The 24,695-nt window shown below is 45.4% G+C and overlaps 1 pseudogene and 1 gene segment (V, D, J or C); both read right to left on the bottom strand.

The window, feature by feature from the left end:
• Window positions 1-228: 228 nt before the first annotated feature.
• LOC147118594 (uncharacterized) lies at window positions 229-4,725 on the bottom strand (annotated as a pseudogene).
• A 9,495-nt stretch (window positions 4,726-14,220) lies between these two features.
• On the bottom strand, window positions 14,221-14,689 carry LOC147118593 (T cell receptor alpha variable 9-1-like). The segment is given in 2 exon segments: window positions 14,221-14,588; window positions 14,674-14,689. Coding segments are annotated over 2 exon segments (384 nt in total).
• Window positions 14,690-24,695: the final 10,006 nt, after the last annotated feature.

Below are 24,695 nucleotides of genomic sequence, written 5' to 3'. Positions count from 1 at the left end.
GTTTGTGAACTCTCTCCATGCTCTGTATCACTGTGTGTCTGTAATCCCCACCATGTTCAGGTTTGTGAACTCTCTCCGAGCTCTGTATCACTGTGTGTCTGTAATCCCCACCATGTTCAGGTTTGTGAACTCTCTCCGAGCTCTGTATCACTGTGTGTCTGTAATCCCCACCATGTTCAGGTTTTTATTTGGCTCTCTCCGTGCTCTGTATCACTGTGTTGTGCGCGGTCACAGTGCACAGTAATAAACAGCGGAGTCACTCAGTTGCAATTTCGCGACGTTTAACCTGCTGATTTTCTGCACACCATCGACAGAAGCAGAAATTCGGCCCCCAGCAGCGTTTTCTTTATTCACCTCTCCTGAAGTGTGTCTCTGAAGCAGGTATTTCGGAGCCTACCCTGGGGTCTGACGGTACCAGTGTTCTGTGTACTGACAGAACCCTGAATATTCGCAGCTTAAAGGAACGGTGTCACAGGCAGCAGAAGCTTGTAGAGGCGGACCCTGGGACACCGGGGAACTGAAATCTGCGGGATTAAAATGGGGAAATGTTATTTATTTGGCTGTTCTTTACCCGGGGACACTTGTCAATCACAGGAATAGTTCTGCCTTTCGCGCTATTGACGTTCTTCATCTGAAGACTGTTCGACTTTATTCACTGTCATTGGCAAAGGAACCGGCGCGGGGGTGGGGGGTGGCTTGGGAGCGCTGAGGAGAAATGTATTTACGCAGCGAGTTGTTATGATCTGGAATGCACTGCCTGAAAGGGTGGTGGGAGACGATTCAATAGTAACTTTCAACAGGATATTTGATCAATACTGGAAAAGGAAAATCAGTCAGGGCTATGGGGAAAGAGCGGGGCGAGTGGGACTAATTGAATAACTCCTTCAAAGAGCCGCACAGGCAAGGTGGGCCGAATGACCTCATTCTCTGTTGTATGATTCTAAGATTTCTATTACATTTCTGTTTTTATTGCTCTCGGTGAAAGAGAAACCCGAAATAAATAATAGTCCATTCTCCTTCTCACTGAGACAACGACTTTCCAATGATGTTTGACCGGGAGTGACCCGGCTGTGTAATGTCACTGCGCACAGCAAGATCCAACAGAAAGCAATGAGATTCGTCAGCATCGATTGAGCCAAACTGACTCTGAACATCTGTGGGTCAAAGGTCAATCTTTTACTGCAGTTTAACAGTTCACTGGAGCTCCTGTCTGCCTCTCGCTCTATTTGTCTCTTTCCTTCCATCACTGGGGCCCGTTTGTTCCATATCACTTTAATTTGAATTATTTACAGTCAGACAGTTACTTTCCTTTTATTTCTACATCTGGGTCGCTCACTTTGTGCTGTTTGCGGTTTTTTGCCAGCCTGAGAACTTGTCCCAAAGTCTCTCAGTTGTCGGTTGGGTTCAGTCTGTGCAGTTTCCGCAGTGGTTTTACTGTTACTCACTGGGAACTGTCCCTTCCGGCTCTCTGACAACATCAATTCCTTCAGCCCATTGGCTGATTCTCTCCCGTGTTCTCCAGGCGGAGTTTTCTCTGAGTTTTACATTATACAGAATCTGCAGAACAGGAAAACACCGTTCGGCCCAACTGGTCTGTGCCGGTGTTTATACTCCACACCAGCCTCCTCCCACTCTAATTACCTCTTCCCACCCTGACCCCTGTGTCCCTCGATTCCTTTCTCCCTCCTGTATTTTTCAAGCCTCCCCTTAAATGTAGCAACTCTATCTGCTACAACTACTCCGTGTGGCAGCGGGTTCCACATCCTGACGCCTCTTTGTGTGAATAAATTCTTCCCAATGTCTTTACTTGTCCTGTTAGTGACTATCTTATATTTGTGGCCACTTGTTCCGGACTCACCCACAATGGAAACAGTTTCCCCACGTCGAACCCGTTCATCATTTTAATCACCTCCATCAGGTCTCCTCGTTTTCCCCTCTTTTCCAAAGAAAAGTCCCCGCCTGTTCAATCTTTCCAGGAATGTGTGGATTGCTGTTGATGTCTTTTCTCAGGAGTGTAAGAAATCCAAAGCTGAGAAATGGCCAGGAGTCCAATCGCAGCCCATCCCTCCAGTAAATCTCACTGCCCCGGTGTCGGATTGTGCTTTGAAGGGCCCAGAGACCGGTCTCTCCACACACCCGGCCGGTGAACTCCGATATTTCTCTCCCTTTCGGTGAATGATTTCTTGCTGGTTCTAAATGGGCATCCCTCCGGTCTGTACTTGTTCCCTCGGGTGTTCCTGTTCTCCTTTATAAGAACATTAGTACCTCGCCCTCACTCGCTCACTGCCCAGTGTTGGTTCAGTTAACAGTAACCAGGGAAACAGATAAATTGCTGCAATCCGATCTCTCAAACATGGACATTAAATATTACAGAGAATTACCCAGAATGTAGAGCACAGAAACAGGCCATTGGGCCCAATCGGTCCGTGCCGGTGTTACTGCTCCACACGAGCCTCCTCCCACCGCTGCTCCATCTCACCCCATCAATCTATCCTTCTATCACTTTCTCCTTCACCTACTTATCTGGATTCCCCTTAAATGTATCGATGTTATTCGGTTCAACCACTCCTTGTGGCAGCGAGTTTCACATTGTAACCACTCGCGGGGTAAAGAATATCGAACAATATAAATAATATAGAAAGTTACCTGTAGTTCGGAGCTTTTACATTTCGACCTACGTGAGACATGGAGGAAAAATGATTGTTTATATAAAAGCAATTGGATTAAATATCAGATAAAATACAACTAATTTAAGTCAATGAGTGCCCAATAATGAAATGTCATCTGGACCCACAAGCGGATCTCTTGTATTTGAAGCCACGCCGTGTTGTGCTCCAGTATTTCTGCCGCTGCAGGTATTGAACGTGCCGCTCCAGGTGTCGGAGCCCGCTGTAGTGTTGGGCTCACTCTCCCGGTACCTCATTCACACTGCCCGGCTCAAATTGGTAACCCCTGTCCCGGAGGGAGCTCTGTGACCACCTGCCCTGCTCACAGGGACGGAGAGAGGTCCCTCAGTCACAGTTAACATCGAAAACGGAGGCCGGAGAGTCGAGAATCTGCGCTCATTTAAAGCAACTGGGGATCAGAGTGAGAGAGAGTCCGGGATGTTCATGGGATCCCCGAAGTCTCCGGTAAAACAATTATGGTCCAGTTGGGGGTGAAACCCCGCAAGACTGCCTGCTCCGTTGGGGTCTCACACCTTCTGTCTCCGGACTCACACCCGGACCCGACCCCGGTTCATATTCGGCTTCCCAATCTAAAACTGCAATGAACCGCACCCCCCCCCCCCCATTAGAAAACGGCTATTTGAATTTGAAGGGGTTTGAGGTAATATTGATCACAATAATAAACTGACGGTGAACATTAAACGGGACAGTCTAGCACGGTGGGGTTTGGAGACACTTACTAACTGTAACAGTCACCGCTGTCTCGGATCCATCCACAGTATAATAACCCACCACAGTGACACCGCTCTCAGTCACGCCGGTACAAGAACCACTGCCACCTCAATCTGCCGGACACACATCACCAGACAGTCGACGCTGCCCAATTATTCCAGGGATCAATAAACAATATTCCGTGTTCCACAGTCCCGGTCGGTTAAAACTGCTCTTTGTGAGACTCTGAGCTCTCAGTAAAATGGTTCAGGAACACGCGCCGGAGATGGGCGCCTCATAGAAAAGGAGCAAATGTCAAATAAAGATAACTGAAAGCAGGGAATTACAACGAAATTAAACCAGATTACAGCGATAATAAGACCAAACCTAAAATTCAGGTTCCGAGCCCGGAGAATTTATATTGTACACAGGTATTTGCTCAGTTCTCATCCACTGTGAGGATTCCCCCACCCACCAGTAAACACAGTGTTTCAAATCAGCATCAAATCCCCCGGTACTCGGTGAGATGGGGGGACATTAGTTACACGGCGGGGACCGCGGTTCCCGGTTCCAGCTGTTAGAACAGGGTCCCATCTGGTGTTCGGGAATTGTAACTGGGATCTGTCATTCCCAATCACCATTCATTGACACCAATCCCGGGAAAGACGTCACCGCCCGCACACACTCAGCATTTACAAAACTCATGGTGTTAACGGCAATAATCCAATCTGATTATAAACTAGACTGCGGGGCAGACGCTGCGAGGCGGAACTGTGGGTTTAACGGCAGATTGACTCCACTTCTTCACTGGTTTCTGTCAGATTCTGCAGTGAGGGATTTTGTATCGCGGGAAGCCGAGGCCCATCACTGTGTGGTTCCAGTACTCAGCTTTACAATAATAGGCGGCGCTGTCTTCAACTCGCACATCCCGAATTTCCAGCAAAAATGTCTTTTCTGGCTTATTCGTCCTCACAACAAATCGCTCTCCGCTCGAGATCCGCTCCCACTCTGTCCCGGTCTGGGTTTGTCTGAAGAAATCCCCACTCCATAAAAGATATGCAGAAAAAACATTATAGAAAACGCAGGTGATGGTGAGAGACTGACATTCCTCCCTGGTCACCGCTGGCGGGGTCTGTACCACTGATTGGCTGAAAGAGCCTGGAAATTAAACAGAGAGAGTTTAATGGGCCATCAGAGCCGAACCACACAACGGGGCTAAAACCCAGAGCTTGTCCGCAATTCAGATGGACCCGGCCAGCTTTATATTAAAACTACACAATGTCGGTTTGTTTGATCGGTACTCACAGGGTAAACAGACACACAGGGTGAAAACAAGGAGGATTCCCATCGTTCTGCTGCCCGGAGCTGATGGTTTATATGACGGGGAGCTGGAGGCTGCAGCCTTGGGCTGTTCTGGGAGACTGTACCTCAGACCTGGACCGAAATACTTTACTGGGGTCAAGTTGATTTGTCCCGTGGAGTGTTACGCAGATCATTGATGAGCTGCATGGATCTCTGGTTGTGTCTTGTGTGAATAAGCGACAGGTTTAAATAAGGAACCTGCAGTTTTTTAGGCGCTTCATTGGGTCTCTGAGCCCGATGTGAAAGCCCCTCCCACATTAGTCTGATGCACAGGGGTGTTGTTCTGTCAGCCCTCCATGGCCGAGTCACTAACTGAGTGAATCCAAACCCAACCTCCTTCAGCCGGGAGGTGGTCGGGTTGTTGGTCCGGACAGGCTGCGGGAGTCATGTTGAGCGGAGAGAATCTCTGAGCAGATTGGACACGAATCCGGGAAATCCCAGGAGGTGGAGACCGCTCATCAACCCAATCGGTGAAAGACGGAATGAATCAAAGAAAAGGAGAGACGAATCTCTACTGGTCCCTGTGGAAACAGGCGGACAATAAATGTAATCGCTAGGGTGAAATATGGCTCGGCAAAATATATACTTTTATGGTGAAAAAAACAATTCTTTACACAGAAAGAGGTGAGAATGTGGAATAACTGCATGGATTATATAACAGCGAAATTGTATAGGAGAATTCTGACTCCACATATTCCGACTACACATGTCCTGACTCCAATTTAACAACTTACTGTAGCTTTATCCCCCTGTATTGTTTCTCATGTCCAATTTAACAATTACCTGTAGCTTTACCCCCTGTATTGTTTCTCATGTCCAATTTAACAATTACCCGCAGCTTTATCCTCCTGTATTGTTTCTCATGTCCAATTTAACAATTACCTGCAGCTTTATCCCCCTGTATTGTTTCTCACGTCCAATTTAACAATTACCTGTAGCTTTATACCCCTGTGTTGTTTCTCATGTCCAATTTATGAATTACCTGTAAGTTGATTCCCTTGTGTATTGGTTATGATTTCCAATTCAACAATTAACAGCAACTCTATTTCCCTCTGTATTAGTTAACATGAACAATTTAACAACTAACTATACCTTTAGTACTCTCTGTATTTGTTATCATTGCCAGTTTAACAACTAACTATATCTTTTTTTACCCTGTGCATTAGTTCTCATGAATTATTTCAAAAATAACTATATCTCTAATAACCTGTGTATTAATTATCATGTTCAATTGAACAATTATCCATTATGCAATGCGCTTAGTATCAATATTCATAACCAATTTACAAATTAACTGTAGCTAAAACACCGTGTATTGATTATCCTGTCCAATTTTACAATCAAATGTAACTTTATCCCTGTGTATTAGTTACCATGTCTAACTTAACAATTCCCCATCTCTTTACACATGTAGATCAGTTACCATGTCCAAATCAACAATTAACTGTAGCTTTATTCCCTTCAGTATTGGTTACCATGTCCAATTGAGCAAATAATTGTAACTTTATTCCCTATCGTGTCCAATTTAACAATTAACTGTAACGTTAATCCACTGTTTATTGGATTTCATCTCCAATCTAACCATTAACTGTCAGGGTATCCACAGTGTGATGGTTTTCATATATAATTTAATAGATAACTGTACCATTATTCGAACCCGTGCATTGGTTATGTGTCCAATTTATCAATTAACTGTAACTTTCTTCCCCTGGGTATTAGTTATCATAATACCTTTAACAATTAACTGTAGTTTTATTCCTCTTTTATTGGTAATCATGTCCGACTTTACAGTGTAATATTATTCCTCTGTGTGCCAGTTAGCATATCCAATTGAAAAATTAATTGTATCATTTTGCCCGGTGTATAACTTAACATGTCCAATTTAACAATGAACTGTATCTTTAATGCCAGTGTATTATTTTTCATATCCAATTAAATAATTAACTGTAACATTGCTCCCCTGTATTTTAGCTATCATGTTTAAATTAAAATTAACTATAACTGTGTTGCCTAGTGTATTAGGAATCATATTAATTTTACCAATTAACTGTAGAGATAAGCCAATTTAATATTAAACTGTAGCTTAATTCCATTGGTTTCCACATTCAATTTAACAGTCAACTGTAAGTTTATTCCCCTGTGTATTGCTTATCATTGCTGAACCATGGCTGACACTTATTAACAAGGGCGGATTCCCTTGAACTGAAGGCACCGTTTGTGGCAGTTTTATTTCGGTGAGGTGCTTGTACAGCGATAAATGAGTTTTAAAACTCTGTGATTCTCAGCCCGCAGAAATATACAGCGGAGTCCTGGATTTCCGCTCGAGTAATCATTAAAGGAAACTTCTTTTCTGCGTTGACCTGGCCGGCATCGAAGCTTCCCGTGGCAAAATCCGCCTCATCGTTTCTCCTGTTATTCCGGTACAAAATAAATCGCAGAGCCTGCTTCGTGTGCTGTCGGTATCAGTACAGATCGGGGTCACTGCGGCTTGTTGTGTAACTACACTCTATTTTAACAGCATCTCCTTCAGTCATAAAGAGCGCGGCCTGAGGTTGTGACACCGAACCTGCCTGAATCTCCCCTGAAATAAAAGTTATCTTTGAATGCAAATAGAATGATAGAATGGTAAGCCTGACATCGGTAGTGGGGAAAATGCTAGAGTCCATTATAAAAGATGTAATAGCAGAGCACTTGGAAAACAGTGACAGGATCGGACAAAGTCAACATGGATTTACAAAAGGTAAATCATGCTTGACTAATCTACTGGAATTTTTTGAGGATGTAACTGGTAAAATAGATAAGGGAGAACCAGTGGATGTGGTGTATTTGGACTTTCAGAAGGCTTTCGATAAGGTCCCGCATAAGAGATTAGCGTGCAAAATTAAGGCACATGGGATTGGGGGCAAGGTATTGACTTGGATAGAAAACTGGTTGGCGGACAGAAAGCAAAGAGTTGGAATAAATGGGTCGTTTTCCGAGTGGCAGGCAGTGACTAGTGGGGTACCGCAAGGATCAGTCCTAGGACCCCAGCTGTTCACAATATATATTAATGATCTGGACGAGGGAATTGGATGTAATATCTCCAAATTTGCAGACGACACAAAGCTGGGTGGGAGGGTAAGCTGTGAGGAGGATGTCGTGAAACTCCAGTACAATTTGGACAGGTTGGGTGATTCGGCAGAAACATGGCAAATGCACTATAATGTGGATAAATGTGAGGTTATCCACTTTGGTGGCAAAAACAGGAAGGCCGATTATTATTTCAATGGCAATAGAGTGGGAGAAGGGGAAGTGCAAAGAGACCTGGGTGTTCTTGTGCACCAGTCGCTGAAGGTAAGCATGCAGGTGCAGCAGGCGGTTAAGAAGGCAAATGGTATGTTGGCCTTTGTAGCAAGAGGGTTCGAGTACAAGAACAAGGATGTCTTGCTGCAGTTGTACAGGGCCTTGGTGAGACCGCACCTTGAGTATTGTGTGCAGTTTTGGTCGCCTTATCCGAGGAAGGACGTTCTTACCATGGAAGGAGTGCAGCGAGAATTCAACAGGCTGATACCTGGGATGGCAGGAATGACATATGAGGAGAGATTGTGTCGATTGGGCTTATACTCGTTGGAGTTTAGAAGATTGAGAGGGGATCTCATCGAAACCTATAAAATTATGTCAGGCCTGGACAGACTAGATGCAGGAAGGATGTTTCTGATGGCCGGGGAGTCCAGAACCAGGGGTCATAGTCTAAGGATAAGGGGTAAGCGATTTAGGACTGAAATGAGGAGGAATTTCTTCACCCAGAGAGTGGTGAACCTATGGAGTTCTCTGCCACAGAGGGCGGTGGAGGCCAGTTCATTAAATATATTCAAGACAGAGTTGGATATATTTCTTAAGGCTAAAGGGATCAAGGGATATGGGGAGAAGGCAGGGACAGGGTACTGAATTTGGATGATCAGCCATGATCTCATTGAATGGCGGAGCAGGCTCGAAGGGCCGAATGGCCTACTCCTGCTCCTATCTTCTAGGTTTCTATGTTTCTATGAATCATAGATGGTTAGAGCACAGAAGGAGGCCATTCGGACCGTCGAGCCCGTGCCGGCTCTCTGCAAGAGCACTTCAGCTAGTCCCACTCCCTGCCCTTTCTCCGTAGCCCTACATTTTTTTTCCTTCAGGTACTTATCCAATTCCCTTTTGAAAGCGGTGATTGAATCTGCCTCCACCACCCTTTCAGGCAGTGCATTCCAGATCCTAACCACTCGCTGCGTAAAAAAGTTTTTCCTCATGTCGCCTTTGGTTCTTCTGCCAATCACCTTAAATCTGTGTCCTCTGCTTCTCGACCCTTCCTCTCTATCTACTCTGTCCAGACCCCCCATGATTTTGAACAGCTCTATCAAATCTCCTCTCAACCTTCTCTGCTCTAAGGAGAAAAACCGCACCTTTCCAGTCTATCCACGTGACTGAAGACCCTCATCCCTGGAACCATTCTTGTGAATCTTTTCTGCACCATCTCTAAGGCCTTCACATCCTTCCTAATTTGAGGTGCCCAGAATTGGAAACAATATTCCAGTTGAGGCCGAACCAGTGTTTTATAAAGGTTCATCATAACTTCCTTGCTTTTGTACTCTGTACCTCTACTTATGAAGCCCAGTATCCAGTATGCTTTTTTAACCGCTTTCTCAACCGCCACCTTCAAAGATTTGTGAACATATACCCCCAGGTCTCTCTGTTCATGCACCCCCTTTAGAATTGTGCTATTTAGTTTATATTGCCTCTCCTCGTTCTTCCCACCAAAATGTATCAATTCGCACGTTCCTGCTCAGTTAGAAAGTCTATTACATCACATTTATGCAAACAGATACAAGGCTTGGCCATACCTACCGATCACCAGCCACAATATAACAAGGTGACGGCATGGCATGGGTTCTATTGTATATTCACAAACAATCCTTGGGACAGCATTTATATTTCCTGTTGCAATCTGTTATATGGAGTAAAGTGAGCAAGTGTTCGACTGGAAGGTATAAAAGAAGGTGAGGGAAGTATCTCGTGCAATTCTTTGCCCAGTCAAGGTACTGAATGCATTAATTGGCGAACAGCAGTTTAACAGGAGCGATGACTCTTCAGATGCAGTTTCTCTACTTCGTCCTACGTCATCTAGCCGCATCACTCAGAATGTCACTCAGTAGAGTAAAGGAGGAGAGGAAGAATATTGTTCTGGGCGGGTTTTCTCTTTGGTAATTCACCCCTCCCTTCAAAACTCACCCAGCTTGTTCAAAAAAAGAAAATATTCGCGTGATGCAATTTAACTGTTGAACGGTTTTAATATTGCGAAAGAAGAAATTGAAGTAATGAAATTGATTGAACGATAGAACGTGGGAGAGAGGAGAGAAAGAATTAAATAGAGAAAGAACAAGAAACGGAAGAGAAAAATAAAGTCATAGTGAAAGAAAGAACGAATGACAGAAGCCAAGAGAGATTTCACATGGTGATTGTCCTAATCCACCCGCTGCTGCTCTTAGTTTTCTGTATCCATTCTTGAGATGTGGGCGTCGATGTCAAGGCTGGCATTTATTGCCCATCCCTAGCTGCCCTTGAGAAGGCGGTGGTGGGCCTTCTCCTTGAACCACTGCAGTCCGTGCGGTGAAGGTGCTCCCACAGTGCTGTTAGGTGGGGAGTTCCAGGATTTGGACCCAGGGATAAAGGTGGAACGGCGATATATGTCAAATTCCGTTTGGCGAGTGACTTATAGAATTATAGATGATACAGCACAGAAGGAGGCCAATCGGCCCATCGCGTCTAACTCGCTCTTTAAAAGAGCAATCAATTGGTCCCACTCCCCAGCTCTTTGCCCAAATCCCTGCAAATGTTTCACTGCCTGCAGCCCCGGCACACCGGCTCCCTGTGCTGTTCTGCTTTGTCCCTGACATCTTATCATCTGATCCCGGGAATGGGTGAGGATTCAGTCTGACCGTTACCGGCCTCACCCACAATGTACTGGGCACCTCCCGGAACTACTCATCAGCAGGAAGAAATCCCTTCGATTGAAGTTAATTCTTCAAAAGATTTCCCATTTTACCCGTGTTTTGAACGCGATGCAGACAGTTAATGAGGAATCGATGAGAAAAGTTCCTTTTGTAGAAATGAAAATCGAACGCGATATTGTCACAATATCTATCACTACCTCAGAATTTCCCATTAACCGCAGTTTACTCTCGAACGTTTCAGTCTGTGTTTCTCTATGTGTTTATCTGGCTGTTTGTGTTCATCTCTGCATGTTTTTCAGTGTGTGTTTATCTGTCTCTGTCTATGTCTCAGTGTGTGTGTCTGTGTTTATCTGTGCTTGTTTGTCTGTGTATGTTTATTTGCCTGAGTCAGTACAAAGAAGGTTCACTCGGTTAATCCCGGGGATGAGGGGATGGACATATGAGGAGAGGTTGAGTAGATTGGGACTCTACTCATTGGCGTTCAGAAGAATGAGAGGCGATCTTATTGAAACATATAAGATTGTGAAGGGGTTGGATCGGGTGGATGCGGGGAGGATGTTCCCGATGATGGGTGAAACTAGAACTAGGCGGCATAGTCTTAGAATAAGGGGCTGCTCTTTCAAAACTGAGATGAGGAGGAACTACTTCACTCAGAGGGTGGTAGGTCCATGGAATATGCTGCCCCAAAAAGCTGTAGAAGCTACATCATTACATAAATTTAAAACAGAAATAGACAGTTTCCTAGAAGTAAAGGGAATTAAGGGTTACGGGGAGCGGGCAGGAATTTGGACATGAGTCTAGGTTCGGATCGGTCATGGCCCTGTGGGTAGCGGAGCGGGCCCAGGGGCCGTGTAGCCTGATCCTGCTCCTATTTCGTGTGTCTAATTCTGTTAGATTCAGGAGATGGTTCTGTGATAGTGGATTGGCGGTTAGGATCAGATCAGCCATGATCTTATTGAATGGCGGAGCAGGCTCGAGGGGCCGATTGGCCTACTCCTGCTCCTATTTCTTATGTTCTTATGTTCTATGAGTTTCTGTGTCTATGTCACTATGTGTGTTTCTCTGTGTTTGTTGTTCCAATGCTCTATGTGAGGGTTGTAGGAACACAGGAGGGCGCTGTCTGAACAATTCTTAAAGATCTTCCGTCTCAAACAACACAGCTGAATATAAATAAAGATCCTCCACAACATGTCAACCAGTTGTGTTTATCTTGGGTTATGTTGCCTGTGTGTGTGTACATGAATGGGCGTGTGTGTGTGTATATGTATGGTCATATATGTGTGTGTGTGTGTATATGTATGGTCATATATGTGTGTGTGTGTGTATAGGTGTGTGCATGATTCTTATTGACAAGGGCGGGTTCCCTTGAACTGAAGGCTTTGTCTGTGGCAGTTTTATTTCGTCGAGGTTTTCAACAGCGACAGATTAATGTTAAACTCTGTGCTGCTCAGCCGACAAAAATCCTGCATTTCTGCTCAAGTGATCGTTAAATAAGTTACTTTCTGTATTGGTTTGGCCGGCCTCGTACCTTCCCTTCGCAAAATCCGCCTTAGTTTTTCACTCTTATCCCGATACAAAATAAAACACGGAACAAGGTTCCCGTGCTGCTGGTACCAGTACAGGTCGGGGTTATTGAGCTTTGTTGTGTAGCTACAGTCTATTTTCACACCATCTCCTTCAGTGACACTGAAATTGCCTGAATCTCCCCTGAATAAAAGTTAACTGAGGGTTGAATACAATACTGAGATAGAAAGTCTACTAACATCACATTAGTGCAAACAGACACAAGGCATGGTCATACCTACCGAACACCAGCCACAATATAACGAGGTGACGGAGCGACGTGGGCTCTATTATATCTCCACCAACAATCCCTTGGAATAACAGTTCTATTTCCCGTTGCAATAAGCTACACTGAGTAAAGTAAGACACTGTTCTAAAGGAAGGTATAACAGAAGGCGAGGAAGTATCTCGTGCAAGTCTGTTCCTACTAAAAGGGACCGAAAGCATTAATTGGGTGACAGCATTTTAAATCCGCCCCTACTTTAGCTCACCTTCTGCTGAAACCACCATCCGTGTCCTTGTTACCTCGAGACTCGACAATTCCAACGCTCTACTGGCCGGTTTCCCACCTTGCGCCCTCTGTAAACTTGAGCACTTTCAAAACTCTGATACCTGTATCCGAACTCCTTCCAAGTCCTGTTCACCCATCGCACCTGTGCTCGCTGACCTACATTGGCTTCCGGTCTGACAACGCCTCGATTTTAAAATACTCATCCTTGTTTTCAAATCACTCCAAGGCCTCGCCCCTCCCGATCTCTGTAATCTCCTCCAGCCCCACAACGCCCGAGATCTCTGACTGCTCCAGTGTCTCTGTTGGAAAGGAAAGCAGATTAAATGCGTTTGATCCATAATTAACGGCCAGAAATGCTCCCCACACAGCCCAAATGCTGAGTAGCCGCATTGTCGCTGTCCGCTCTATGAAAAGGGGGTTGGATATTTGAAGACACCCGTTCTAATTCCCATCCTCAATAATCTGCTGTCGTGTCTCAGGATGCTCTCACCTCACTTCCTGGTGTCCCCAGTGGTGCTGTGAGACCGGAAGGTGGTGATCTGGCTGCCAGTGAATGGAAACACCCCGAGCTGGGCTACAATCAATGTGCTTATAGGGGAATGGTTCCGCTTTTACTGACTGGGGTGGGAATGAAACTCTTGTCTGGTTATTGTAAACGGAAACTCGGGATTGTAGATGTTGACAGAAAATATTCCGGCACTATAGAGACATTCTGAAGGACAATGGACATTGGGGGAACTCTGTGCTTGGGGCCTGTTTTATAGAGCACAATCACAACCTTGTGAAATATGGTCATTGTGTATAAACTGTCTCTGACCCAGCAACATACTCTGATCAAATAAACCCTGTGTAAAGGGCTGCACAATATTGCAGACAGGCACTGGAAAATCTTTCGGATGAGACTTAAACCGAGGCCCCGTCTGCTCCCTTTAGGTGGATGTAAAAGATCCCATGGAACTATTCGAAGAAGAGCAGGGAACTTATCCCCTGTGCCCTGGCCAATATTTATCCCTCAACCAGCATCACTGAAGCAGATTATCTGGTCATTATCACATTGGTTTTTGTGGGAGCTTGCTGTGCGCAAACTGGCTGCCGCGTTTCCGACGTTTCAACAGTGACAACACTTCAAAATTATTTCATTGGCTGTAAAGCGCTTTGGGACGTCCGGTGGTCTTTAATGGCGCTATAAAAATGGAAGTCTTTCATTCTTTTTTAAAGTATACAAGGGGATTTAAGGCTCCCCTTAATGTGACGTAATCATGCAAGAACATCCATCAGATTGGTGAAGTTAAATTTATTATAAATGCGAGTTGAAATCATAAACTAATATAATTCCGCAAGTGGACCTCACCTGTTCCTGTTGAGTGTTGTGTTTTGTTGCTGTCACTGTGGAGGCTGAATTATTGCTTATTGGTGTGAGAGCGCCCTCTGGTGAGCACTAACTGGAACTCTCAGTGTGGGTTTTTGTGCAGGATCCGCTATATCTCTGCAACAGTGTGGGGTTCATGGCACAGAAATACACGGCGCTGTCGGAGACAAGAGCCGCGGCGATATTTAACGGAACCGTTTTGTTTTCTTTGGGCAAAACAGCAGAGAACCTCCCTGTGAAATCTGGAGCCTTATCTCCCGTCACCGAGTTATATCTCCTCAGCAAATATCGTGGAGCTTCCCCGGGATATTGGATGTACCAGAAGAGACTTGGGGCTGTGTAGGTTGTCGAGTAACTACAGTTCAGTATTACGGTTTGACCTTCCTGAACCTTAAATTCAGACGGATCCTGGGACACTGAATCTTTGCCACTCGTTCCTGTAACAAAACACAGAATGTGTCAAAAGTCTGGGTGTAACTATAATCCGTGAAACACACAATGACCATTTACACATGTACTCACCGGACAGCACAACCATTATTATCAGTAAGGAACACGGGGAGCACATGGTGTCTGGTTTAGAGTTCGACAGGAAATCAGAGAGTGTTTTAATTATGTTGATCCTTCTAGTTTGATATTATAGAGTAATCTCAGGTCAGGGGCAGGCTTCACTTATTGGGAAACTGAGGGGCGTTTCGCAGTGACAGGATTGGCTGGTCTCTCAGAACAGGCGACAGTTGGGCACCAATCAGTGTTAGTTGTGATCCAATTACTTTTTCTGTCTGTTTCCCTTTCTGTCTCGCTGGCTTTCTCTGTTTCTCTGTCTCTCTCTCTCTTTGTCTCTGGTGTTCGCCTGTCTGTCTCTTTCTTTCTGCCATTCTCTCTGTCTCTCTCTCTCTCTATCGTGTTCCATGAAGTTGCAATGTGTAGAAAACCAATTTGTCTCAATCTCCCGTTTCAACACGACAAAATTCTCAATTAATATTTGCAGTTATAATAGATAATATATGATTACCGCAGCTCAGAGACATGTTTGAAATGGCAGCAGTTACTAAACAAATCTCTCAGTATATTAGACAGGCAGGAATCATGAGACGCGGTACCTCAGAGTTGGAATCTGTGTGGTTTCATATTGTTTTGAGCGAATTCATTCAGCAGTTATGTCTTGGATATTAAAAATAAACACAGGGAATCACCGGGATTTACACTAAAGTTGTCATTAACACCGTGTATATGATTATCTGCATTAAAGTGTCTAATAAGAAGAAGAAAAATGTGACGTAATCATGCAAGAACATCCATCAGTAATTTGCGAAATAAACGATTTCCCAAACTGAGGGCCGATTACCTCACATCGCCACCAGAGGGAGCACCCTGGTCGTGTTTGCCTGTTCACTGCGGCAGATTCATCGCAAGATTACATGGCACTCGCGGATGAGGAACGCCGTTCAACCCATTTTAATTTATCCTTCCAGAAAATCCCACCCCCACAATTTCCTTTATTTGTTACTAAACTCATCCCTTGGATTCTGTCGCTTTGCCCAGAGTCCATTCCAAGTCAATCGCTCTCTGTGTGACCAACAATCTCTTCATCTCAGTCCTAAAGTTACGATTTACTAGTTGAACCTGTGCACACTTGTCCTACTGCCACTGTTTAATTTAAGTTATTTTCTGCATTAACTCTTTTCCATATCACGTGCTATCTTATATATTTATGTAATTTGTTTTTTTCCTGGAATTCATAAACAATTCTTCTCTCATGGTCTCTCTCTGTTCTTCTTATTTACTCTTAATCTGTTTCTCTCACTTTCTAAATCTGTTACTCTCACTGTCGCTCTCTGTTTATCTCACTGTCTCTACATCCGTTTCTCTCGCTGTCCCTACAACCATTTCTCTCGCTGCCTCTACGTCTGTTTCTCTCTCTCTTTCCTTCTCTTTCTGATTCTTTCACTGTGCCTTCATTTGTTTCTCTTCGTTTCTCAGTCTGTATGTCTCCCTGTTGCTGCATCTGTTTCTCTCTCGCTGCCTTTCCCTCTGTTTCTCTCCCACTTCTTATCATCTGTCCCTCTGTTGTCTCCCTGTAAATTTCCCTCCCTGTCTCTCTCTCATTTGTCTCACTGTCTCTCCATTTTTCTCTCTCCGTCTCTCCCTTAATTTATCTCCCTGTATCTCCATCTGTTGATTTCCCTGTTTCTCCCTCATTTTCTCTCCCTGTCTCTCCCTCCATGACAGATTTGAATAACAAGTATTTACTCGAACAGGGGGTGCTTTGATGCGTCGCTAGTTTTCATTGCAGTGAAAATATCCACGTGCTTCTTTTGGATTCCATTCCCGGGAGATTACACTCGATTAGGCGGCGGTTAGAAGGCGAGAGTAGTCGATACTGTGCAGCCAGTGCACACAGCACAAGTCAGGTATATCCCGGCCCTGCCACAACAAGCCTCAAACACTCCCCCGTAAATTTCAAGACCTTCCCATCCAAAACCAAATGCGCCCTTTACTCATTTTATGGGCTCTATTTGAATGTAGGAGAAATATTAACATTAAACCAACTGATCTGCTCAGTCCCCATCAGATACAATAGATCCCCATCCTTTCTGACACCACTGGATTCCAAACCAAGTCCCAATGGGTGAAAGGTCAGTGTCTGACCCACTGACCCACCCAGTCCCCCATCAGAGAGAGAGGAAACCTTCATCGCCCTCTGCCTGGCATGGATTGGACCCCAGGTCCCAGAGGTGAAAGGTCAATGTCTGACTCACTGCCCCGGCAGTACTCCATGGGTTAACGGTAACCTGGTGGATTTTATTCAAGAGGATAAATGAGAAACCGGGCCACCAGAGGGCGTTTCAGGGCGAATAAAGCGTCAGCACTTGCATTGTTCCCCGGCCCTCAGTGAGGATATAAGAGATACTTACCATCATCCTGATAGAATGTAATATCATTGATTGCACATCAGAATTGCCCGGAATTAAATCGATTTTCCAGTAATATTCTTGATCTACCGAGCGCAGATTCAGGAAAACGCAATGAATGAAATTGTAACTTTCACTTTTTTGATTTTCGGTGAGTGTTATTTGCAGAAAAGCGTTCGCAGTTAAAATATATTTCTCTTGTCTAATTTTCCGTCTCTGTTATGTCGACAGTTATCGGCGGCGAGGCTGTGATCCACCAATCACAGCAGGTGTTTGCACAAGAGGGACAATCGATTGAAATCCAGTGCAACGCGACCACCAGAGGCTCTGACAGTATCTTCTGGTACAGACAACTACAGAACCGTGGCCCGAAAATTATCATATCTGCTATCCAGGGCAACGCCACTGACGGAGCATTCAAACTCTTCATCGACCCGACAAGAAGTTATAACATTCTCGGTATGGACAGTAGCACGCTATCAGACGCTGGCGTGTATTACTGTGCAATGAGGCACCGTGTGACAAAGGCTGAGCGCTCCATTACAATATCTCCTGCAGGTGTCTAACAGACAATCTCCACACCGCTCCTCTGCTCTCCTGAATGTGTTGACTCCTTTGTCGGGGTATAGTTCCACAGGCTGCATTCATTGTGTAAAGAAAGGGTTAATCAGACTGCCCTGGATGTGTTAACTTCTTTGTGGAGTACAGTTCCACAGGCTCCATTCATTGTGTAAAGAAAGGTTTAATCAGACTGTCCTGGATGTGTTAACTTATTTGTGGGGTACAGTTCCACAGGCTACATCCATCCTCTAAGGAAGGGGTTAATCAGGCTCTCCTGGATGTGTTAACTTCTTTGTGGGGTACAGTTCCACAGGCGCCATTCATTGTGTAAAGAAAGGGTTAATCAGACTGTCCTGGATGTGTTAAATTCTTTGTGGGGTACAGTTCCACAGACTCCATCCATCCTCTAAGGAAAGGGTTAATCAGACTGTCCTGGATGTGTTAACTTCTTTGTGGGATACAGTTCCACAGGCTCCATTCATTGTGTAAAGAAAGGGTTAATCAGACTGTCCTGGATGTGTTAACTTCTTTGTGGGGTACAGTTCCACAGGCTCCATCCATCCTCTAAGGCAAGGATTAATCAGACTGTCCTGGATGTGTTGACTTCTTTGTGGGGTACAGTTCCACAGGCTCCATTCATTGTGTAAAGAAAGGTTTAATCAGACTGTCCTGGATGTGTTAACTTATTTGTGGGGTACAGTTCCACAGGCTACATCCATCCTCTAAGGAAGGGGTTAATCAGGCTCTCCTGGATGTGTTAACTTCTTTGTGGGGTACAGTTCCACAGGCGCCATTCATTGTGTAAAGAAAGGGTTAATCAGACTGTCCTGGATGTGTTAAATTCTTTGTGGGGTACAGTTCCACAGACTCCATCCATCCTCTAAGGAAAGGGTTAATCAGACTGTCCTGGATGTGTTAACTTCTTTGTGGGATACAGTTCCACAGGCTCCATTCATTGTGTAAAGAAAGGGTTAATCAGACTGTCCTGGATGTGTTAACTTCTTTGTGGGGTACAGTTCCACAGGCTCCATCCATCCTCTAAGGCAAGGATTAATCAGACTGTCCTGGATATGTTGACTTCTTTGTGGGGTACAGTTTCACAGGCTCCATTCATTGTGTAAAGAAAGGGTTAATCAGACTGTCCTGGATGTGTTAATTCCTTTGTGGGGTACAGTTCCACAGGCTCCATTCATTGTGTAAAGAAAGGGTTAACCAGACTGTCCTGGATGTGTTGACTTCTTTGTGGGGCACAGTTCCACAGGCTCAATCCATCCTGTAAGGAAAGGGTTATATAGAGCTTGACTTGGTTACAAACACCCAGCGCCAGGAATTTCCCTTTAGAGAGTAACTATCACAAAGACATGGGGTTCACCTCACTTCTCTCCACAAGGAAGAGGTGAACTTGCTGGTCATTAGACAACTGACATGACCGGATGTGAGCCGCGGATGAACAATCTCCATTTCCAGCCAATCCAAGAGCAGCAAACCCACGTGACTCAGACTTTAACTGGGCGGCGCTGACTTTAATCAGCCGCCTGTTCAATGTTGTCACTCGGTGCGGGGTCTTCTGATGCGAGCTGTCTGCCGCTTTCCTCTTGACATTTTATTACAAGGATGTATTACTCGGCACAAGTGAATCTATCACTCGTTATTCTGGTGCTGCTACCATGTAGGTACAGGAGCTGAGTTCAATAACCCACAGTGTTTATTTTCACGTTCCTCCTGTGTTTTATTATCTGAATGTTTTTACAGGTCGATGTCTCTCGGACCGAGTGCTACAGTCTTCCGCTGCGATAACAGCCCGGAGCGGGGATTCGGTGCAGATAAACTGCAGCTATGACATGTCCAGCATTCGCGCCATGCACTGGTACAAACAGAAATCCAGTCAGGGACTGGAGTGGGTAATAAAGCGAATATCGGCTGGCAGGGAGAGAAGGAACCGATTTGAATTGGATCTTTCCACTGCGGACAAACGCGGCCAATTGGTCATTGAGAGCACGGAGAGCGCGGATACGGCGCTGTATTACTGTGCGACACAGCCGCACACTGAGAGGAAACGCGACAGTCACTGTACAAAAACCTCCCTCCTGTTTACAGCCCCGTAACAGCTGCAGCAATCTCTCCAAAAACACAGGGCTGGCAAGGCGGGTCAGAGCGAGAGCAGCGAACGGAAGCTGTGGGCGGGGCTGCCGCAGGCAGTGTTACCGCAAGGTTTGTCTCTATAATTTCCAGTTGATAGCGGGTTTGAGCGAGATACTGACAGTCACAGCATAAAGTACCGACCTGTGGAGCCAGTCACTCAGTGAGGGCATTCCTTGGTCTGAGGAAAACTTCAGCATTGCTTAATTGTGGGATTATATTCACCGGGGCCGAACCTGTCACACTGAGTGTTTATTTTATGCTGGTGTGTGACGACTCATCGAGAACATTAACTTCATTCTCCTGTAACATTCGTGTTCACACCGAAGTGTCCACACTGTGGTTGAGGTTTCTTCTGGTCGCTATTTCTAACGATATAATGAATGCATTCTAAAGGAAGGAGATTGCGATTTCGTTAAAACAATTTCAGAGGAGAATTCCACAGAGTGACCAGAGGAAATCTTCCCCTCGTGTGTCCCCATCAGAAAGTTAATCAAACCCGACCCCCGTCAACCACCTCAGTCTGATTAGTGACAGTGAGTGAAATAAACTGAACATCTTCATCTACATTCAAACCGATATATTGTCATTTCGAGAAAATATCTTACCGCCATCATCCGGCCGTGTTGGCAATAGCTCGGAGGGGAATAGGAGCCCCTTCCCTAAATATCTGCTGAACCCGTTAGATTAAAGTCTGCCTGAGACTAACATGAGGCGCGGAAATAAATCACACGGGGAGGGAAATGGTGGTTGTTAGCAGTCAACCTCCTTTCTGCTCTGGTTCACAAGAACAAGTATCGAGTAAGCACCAGACTCCGTGGTGGAGTACACGGAACAGACCTCATTGAAACACAGTAAAGGTGATCGGCCTTTAACTCTATACAGAGAGTGAACCAGAGGGAGCCCCGTACAAACACACTGCCGGAATGTGACAAGTTCAACGGGACAGCGGGCAGTGTGGTGAGAAACGGGGACTGTGAGTGCTTCTCACAGGAGAGTGTCGATATAAAAAGAGAGAAATCAGCAACAATCCAATTGACAGCACGGAACAGGAAACATCATGTTCATTATTAATAAAAATAATCGTGCTGCTAATTTCATAATAGATATTCGACGGGACGGTGCTTCCAAACCCTTTTCATGTAATGGGCACCTCAACTTTCAAACAAATATAAAACCAGTTCTCATTCAGTGTCAGAATCGCACTCAGACCTGGTGCTCCAGTCGGCAGGAAATGTACTGACCGGCGGGAACACATTCAGTAACGATTTAATAAACCATTGAGGAGTCAAACACCTTCAGAATAAAGCAGTCTTGGCTGAACTGTGACCCCGCGAGAGTCCCATTCCCCAGCTGGTGCGCAAACTCAGAAAAAACTGTCCAGAAAACAGACAAAGGAGCAACAGCCAATAGTCTGAAGATGAAGGTGACAATGATTCAGGAGAGACAGTCCCCAGTGAGTAACAGGGAGAACAACGCGGAAACTGCACAGACTGAACCCATCCGGAAAAATAGAGACGTTGGAAACAGTTCTCAGGATAGCCGGCACCGCAAACAGCACAAAGTGAGCCTTCTATCCGGCTTCTGCAGACGGAGCCTCTGATCTACAAAGCGGCGGGGGGTTCTGTACCAGGGTTTAACTGGTTTCTATCAGTGTGGTCTCAGGGCGCAGTAATAAACTGCAGTGTCGGTCAGCTGCAGCCCCGAGATGGTTCAACTGGTGAATTTAGTCGAGGTCTGGATTTCTGCAGAAAAACGGGTTTTATCAAATTCTGCTTTATGCTCAACACCTTCATGATTCTTCCACAGTACAAACTCGGGCTGTGTGTCTGGTGGTTCTGGTACCAATATAAACAATTAAAGGTGCTCCATTTAGTGTCACAGCTACAGTTTAAAGTCACCGATTCTCCTTCTGTCTTAACTCCTGAGGACAGCGGCTGAGTGACAGAATCTCCAAGACTCAGATCTGAAAAACAAGTTCAAACAGGAAAAGATCAGGCCGGCGGGTGTTTAAAATTCAGATTCAAACCATGTTTGGAAATGAGAGTAAAGATGAAATCCAGAACCAGGGGTCACAGTTTAAAGATAAGGGGTAGGCCATTTAGGACAGAGATGAGGAGGAATTTCTTCACCCAGAGAGTGGTGAACCTGTGGAATTCTCTACCACAGAAGGCAGTTGAGGCCAAATCATTAGCTATATTCAAGAAGGAGTTAGATATATTTCTTAAGGCTAAAGGGATCAAGGGATATGGGGAGAAGGCAGGGACAGGGTACTGAATTTGGATGATCAGCCATGATCTCATTGAATGGCGGAGCAGGCTCGAGGGGCCGAATGGCCTACTCCTGCTCCTATCTTCTATGTTTTTTATGTGCTTGGTCCACAATTACCTGTCAGAAAATATTCCCACACAGCCCAGATGCTGAGTAGCCGCATTGTCGCTGTCCGCACTGTAAAAGGGGGGTTGGATATTTGAAGACACCCGTTCTAATCCCCGCCCTCAATAAGCTGCTGTCCTGTCTCAGGATGCTCTCACCTCACTACCTTGTGTCCCCAGTGGTGCTGTGAGACCGGTAGGTGGTGAGCTGGCTGCCAGTGAATGGAAACCCCCCGAGCTGGCCACAGTCAGTGTCCTTATAGGGGAATGGTTCCGCTTTTAGAGACCGGGGGTGCGAACGAAACCCTTGTCTGGTTAATGGAACCCGGAAACTCAGGATTGTTAATGGTGACAGAAAAAAATCCAATATTAAAGAGACATTCTGAAGGACAATGGACATTGGGGGAACTCTGTGCTTGGGGCCTGTTTTAAAGAGCACAATCACTAGCTTGTGAAATCTGATTCTTGTGTATAAACTGTCTCTGGCCCAGCAACATACTCTGATCAAATAAACCCTGTGTACAGGCCGCGATCAATGGGTCCGGGTCACTGACAGGGAGTTGAGTAAAGGGCTGCACAATATTGCCGGTAGGCACGGAAGGAGCATCGTAGATTCAGAGAATCTTACAGCACAGAATGGGGCATTCGGCCCATCGTGCCTGTTTAGTCCCATATCCCAGATTTTTCTCCGTAACCCTGCAAATTAGTCCTCAAGTACATGTCCAATTGTTTTTGCAAGTTCCCATGACATCTGATTCCACCACCCTTTCAGGCTTTGCATTGCATATTTTAACAACACTCTTTGTGAAGAAATATCTTTTCATTTCCCCTCTAGTTCTTTTGCCCATTATTTTAAATCTATTCCCTCTGATTATCAACCCACTTGCCAGAGGAAATATTTGCTCGATCAAAACCCCTCATAATTTTGAATACTTCTATTAGGTCTCCTCTTAACCTTCTCTGCTCTAAGGGGAACAATCCCAGCTTCTCCAATCTCTCCACATAACTGAATTCCCTCATCCCTGGTACCACCCTGGTCAACCTCCTCTGCACCCTCTCCAGGGCCTTGACATCCTTCCTAAAGTGTGCTGCTTAGAATTGTACACAATAGAGAAAGGAGAAAAGAGGAGGTACGGCGCCACACACATGATTTGTGAAGTTCATTTTTATTATAAATACGCGTTGAAATCACCTAAAAATCCCCCAGTGGGCCTGACCTGTTCTTGTTGAGTGTTGTGACTTGTCGCTCTTTTAAGAATCTCCCTATGATTTTCACTGTGGAGGCTGAATGATTGCTGCTGTTTATCGGGGTGAGAGCGCCCTCTGGTGAGCACTAACTGGAACTCTCAGTGTGGGTTTTTCTACGGGATCCGCTAAATCTCTGGGGCTCATGGCACAGAAATACACGGCGGTGTCGGAGACAAGAACTCCGGTGATATTTAAAGGAACCGTTTTGCTGTCTCTGTGCAAAACAGCAGAGAACCGGCCTGGGAATTCTGGATACTGGTCTACCGTCCCCGAGCTATATATCCTCAGTAAATATCTCGGACCTTCCCCTGGTTTCTGGATGTAGCAGAACAGAGTTGCAGCAGCTACCGAGTAACTGCAGTTCAGTATTATGGTCTGTCCTTCCTTAACCGTTAATTCAGACGGATCCTGGGACACTGATTCTTTGCCACTCGTTCCTGAAACAAAACACAGAATGTGTCAAAAGTCTGGGTGTAAATATAATCCGTGAAACGCACAATGACCACTTACACATGTACTCACCGGGCAGCACGACCATTATTATCAGTAAGGAACATGGGGAGCACATGGTGTCTGGTTTAGATTTAGACATAAAATACCAGATCGCGTTAATTACGTTGGCCCTTCTAGTCTGACATGAAAGAGTAAACTCAGATATGGGAGAGACGTCACTTATTGGGAGAATGGGGGGTGGGGCGTTTCCCAGGGACAGGATTGGCTGGTCTCTCGGAACTGACATAAGCTGTGCACCAATCAGTGTTAGTTGTGGAACAATGACTGATGTCTCCCTGCAAACCCTTTCCTTGCCGAGCTATGTGATTGAGTCTCTCGCTCCCTCTGTCTGTCTCTCTCTCTCTCTGTCGCTCTCTGCATCTCTCTATCTGTGTCTTGCTGTCGCTCACGCTATTTAGCTCGGTGTTTTTCTCTCCTTTTCTCTCCCTCTCTCTATCTCTCTCTCTGTGTCTTTGTTTCGGTGACATTTGCTGATTAACTCGGTATCTTTCTCACTCCCTCCCTTATTGTTTCTCTCTCTCAGTAAGGTGAAAAGCGAAAAATAATCAAAAGCAATTCAGTCCCCGGTATCACTTCGTTCCCACCACAGCCAATCTGCTCCATTACTTGTCGGAGCCCCAAGACTAATAAAGAAGTCTCGGCTGAACTGTGACCCCACGAGATTCCCATTCCCCAGCTGGTGCGCAAACTCAGAGAAAACTGTCCAGAAAACAGGCAAAGGAGCAACAATCAATAGTCTGAAGAGGAAGGTGGCAATGATTCAGGAGAGACAGTCCCCAGTAAGAAACACAGA

Source organism: Somniosus microcephalus, chromosome 4, assembly GCF_052327205.1.
Source record: "Somniosus microcephalus isolate GS21.2 chromosome 4, FLI_Smic_1.0, whole genome shotgun sequence".
Classification (NCBI taxonomy): domain Eukaryota; kingdom Metazoa; phylum Chordata; class Chondrichthyes; order Squaliformes; family Somniosidae; genus Somniosus; species Somniosus microcephalus.
Note: the sequence above shows the minus strand (reverse complement) of the source record. Positions and strands in the feature narration are given on the sequence as shown.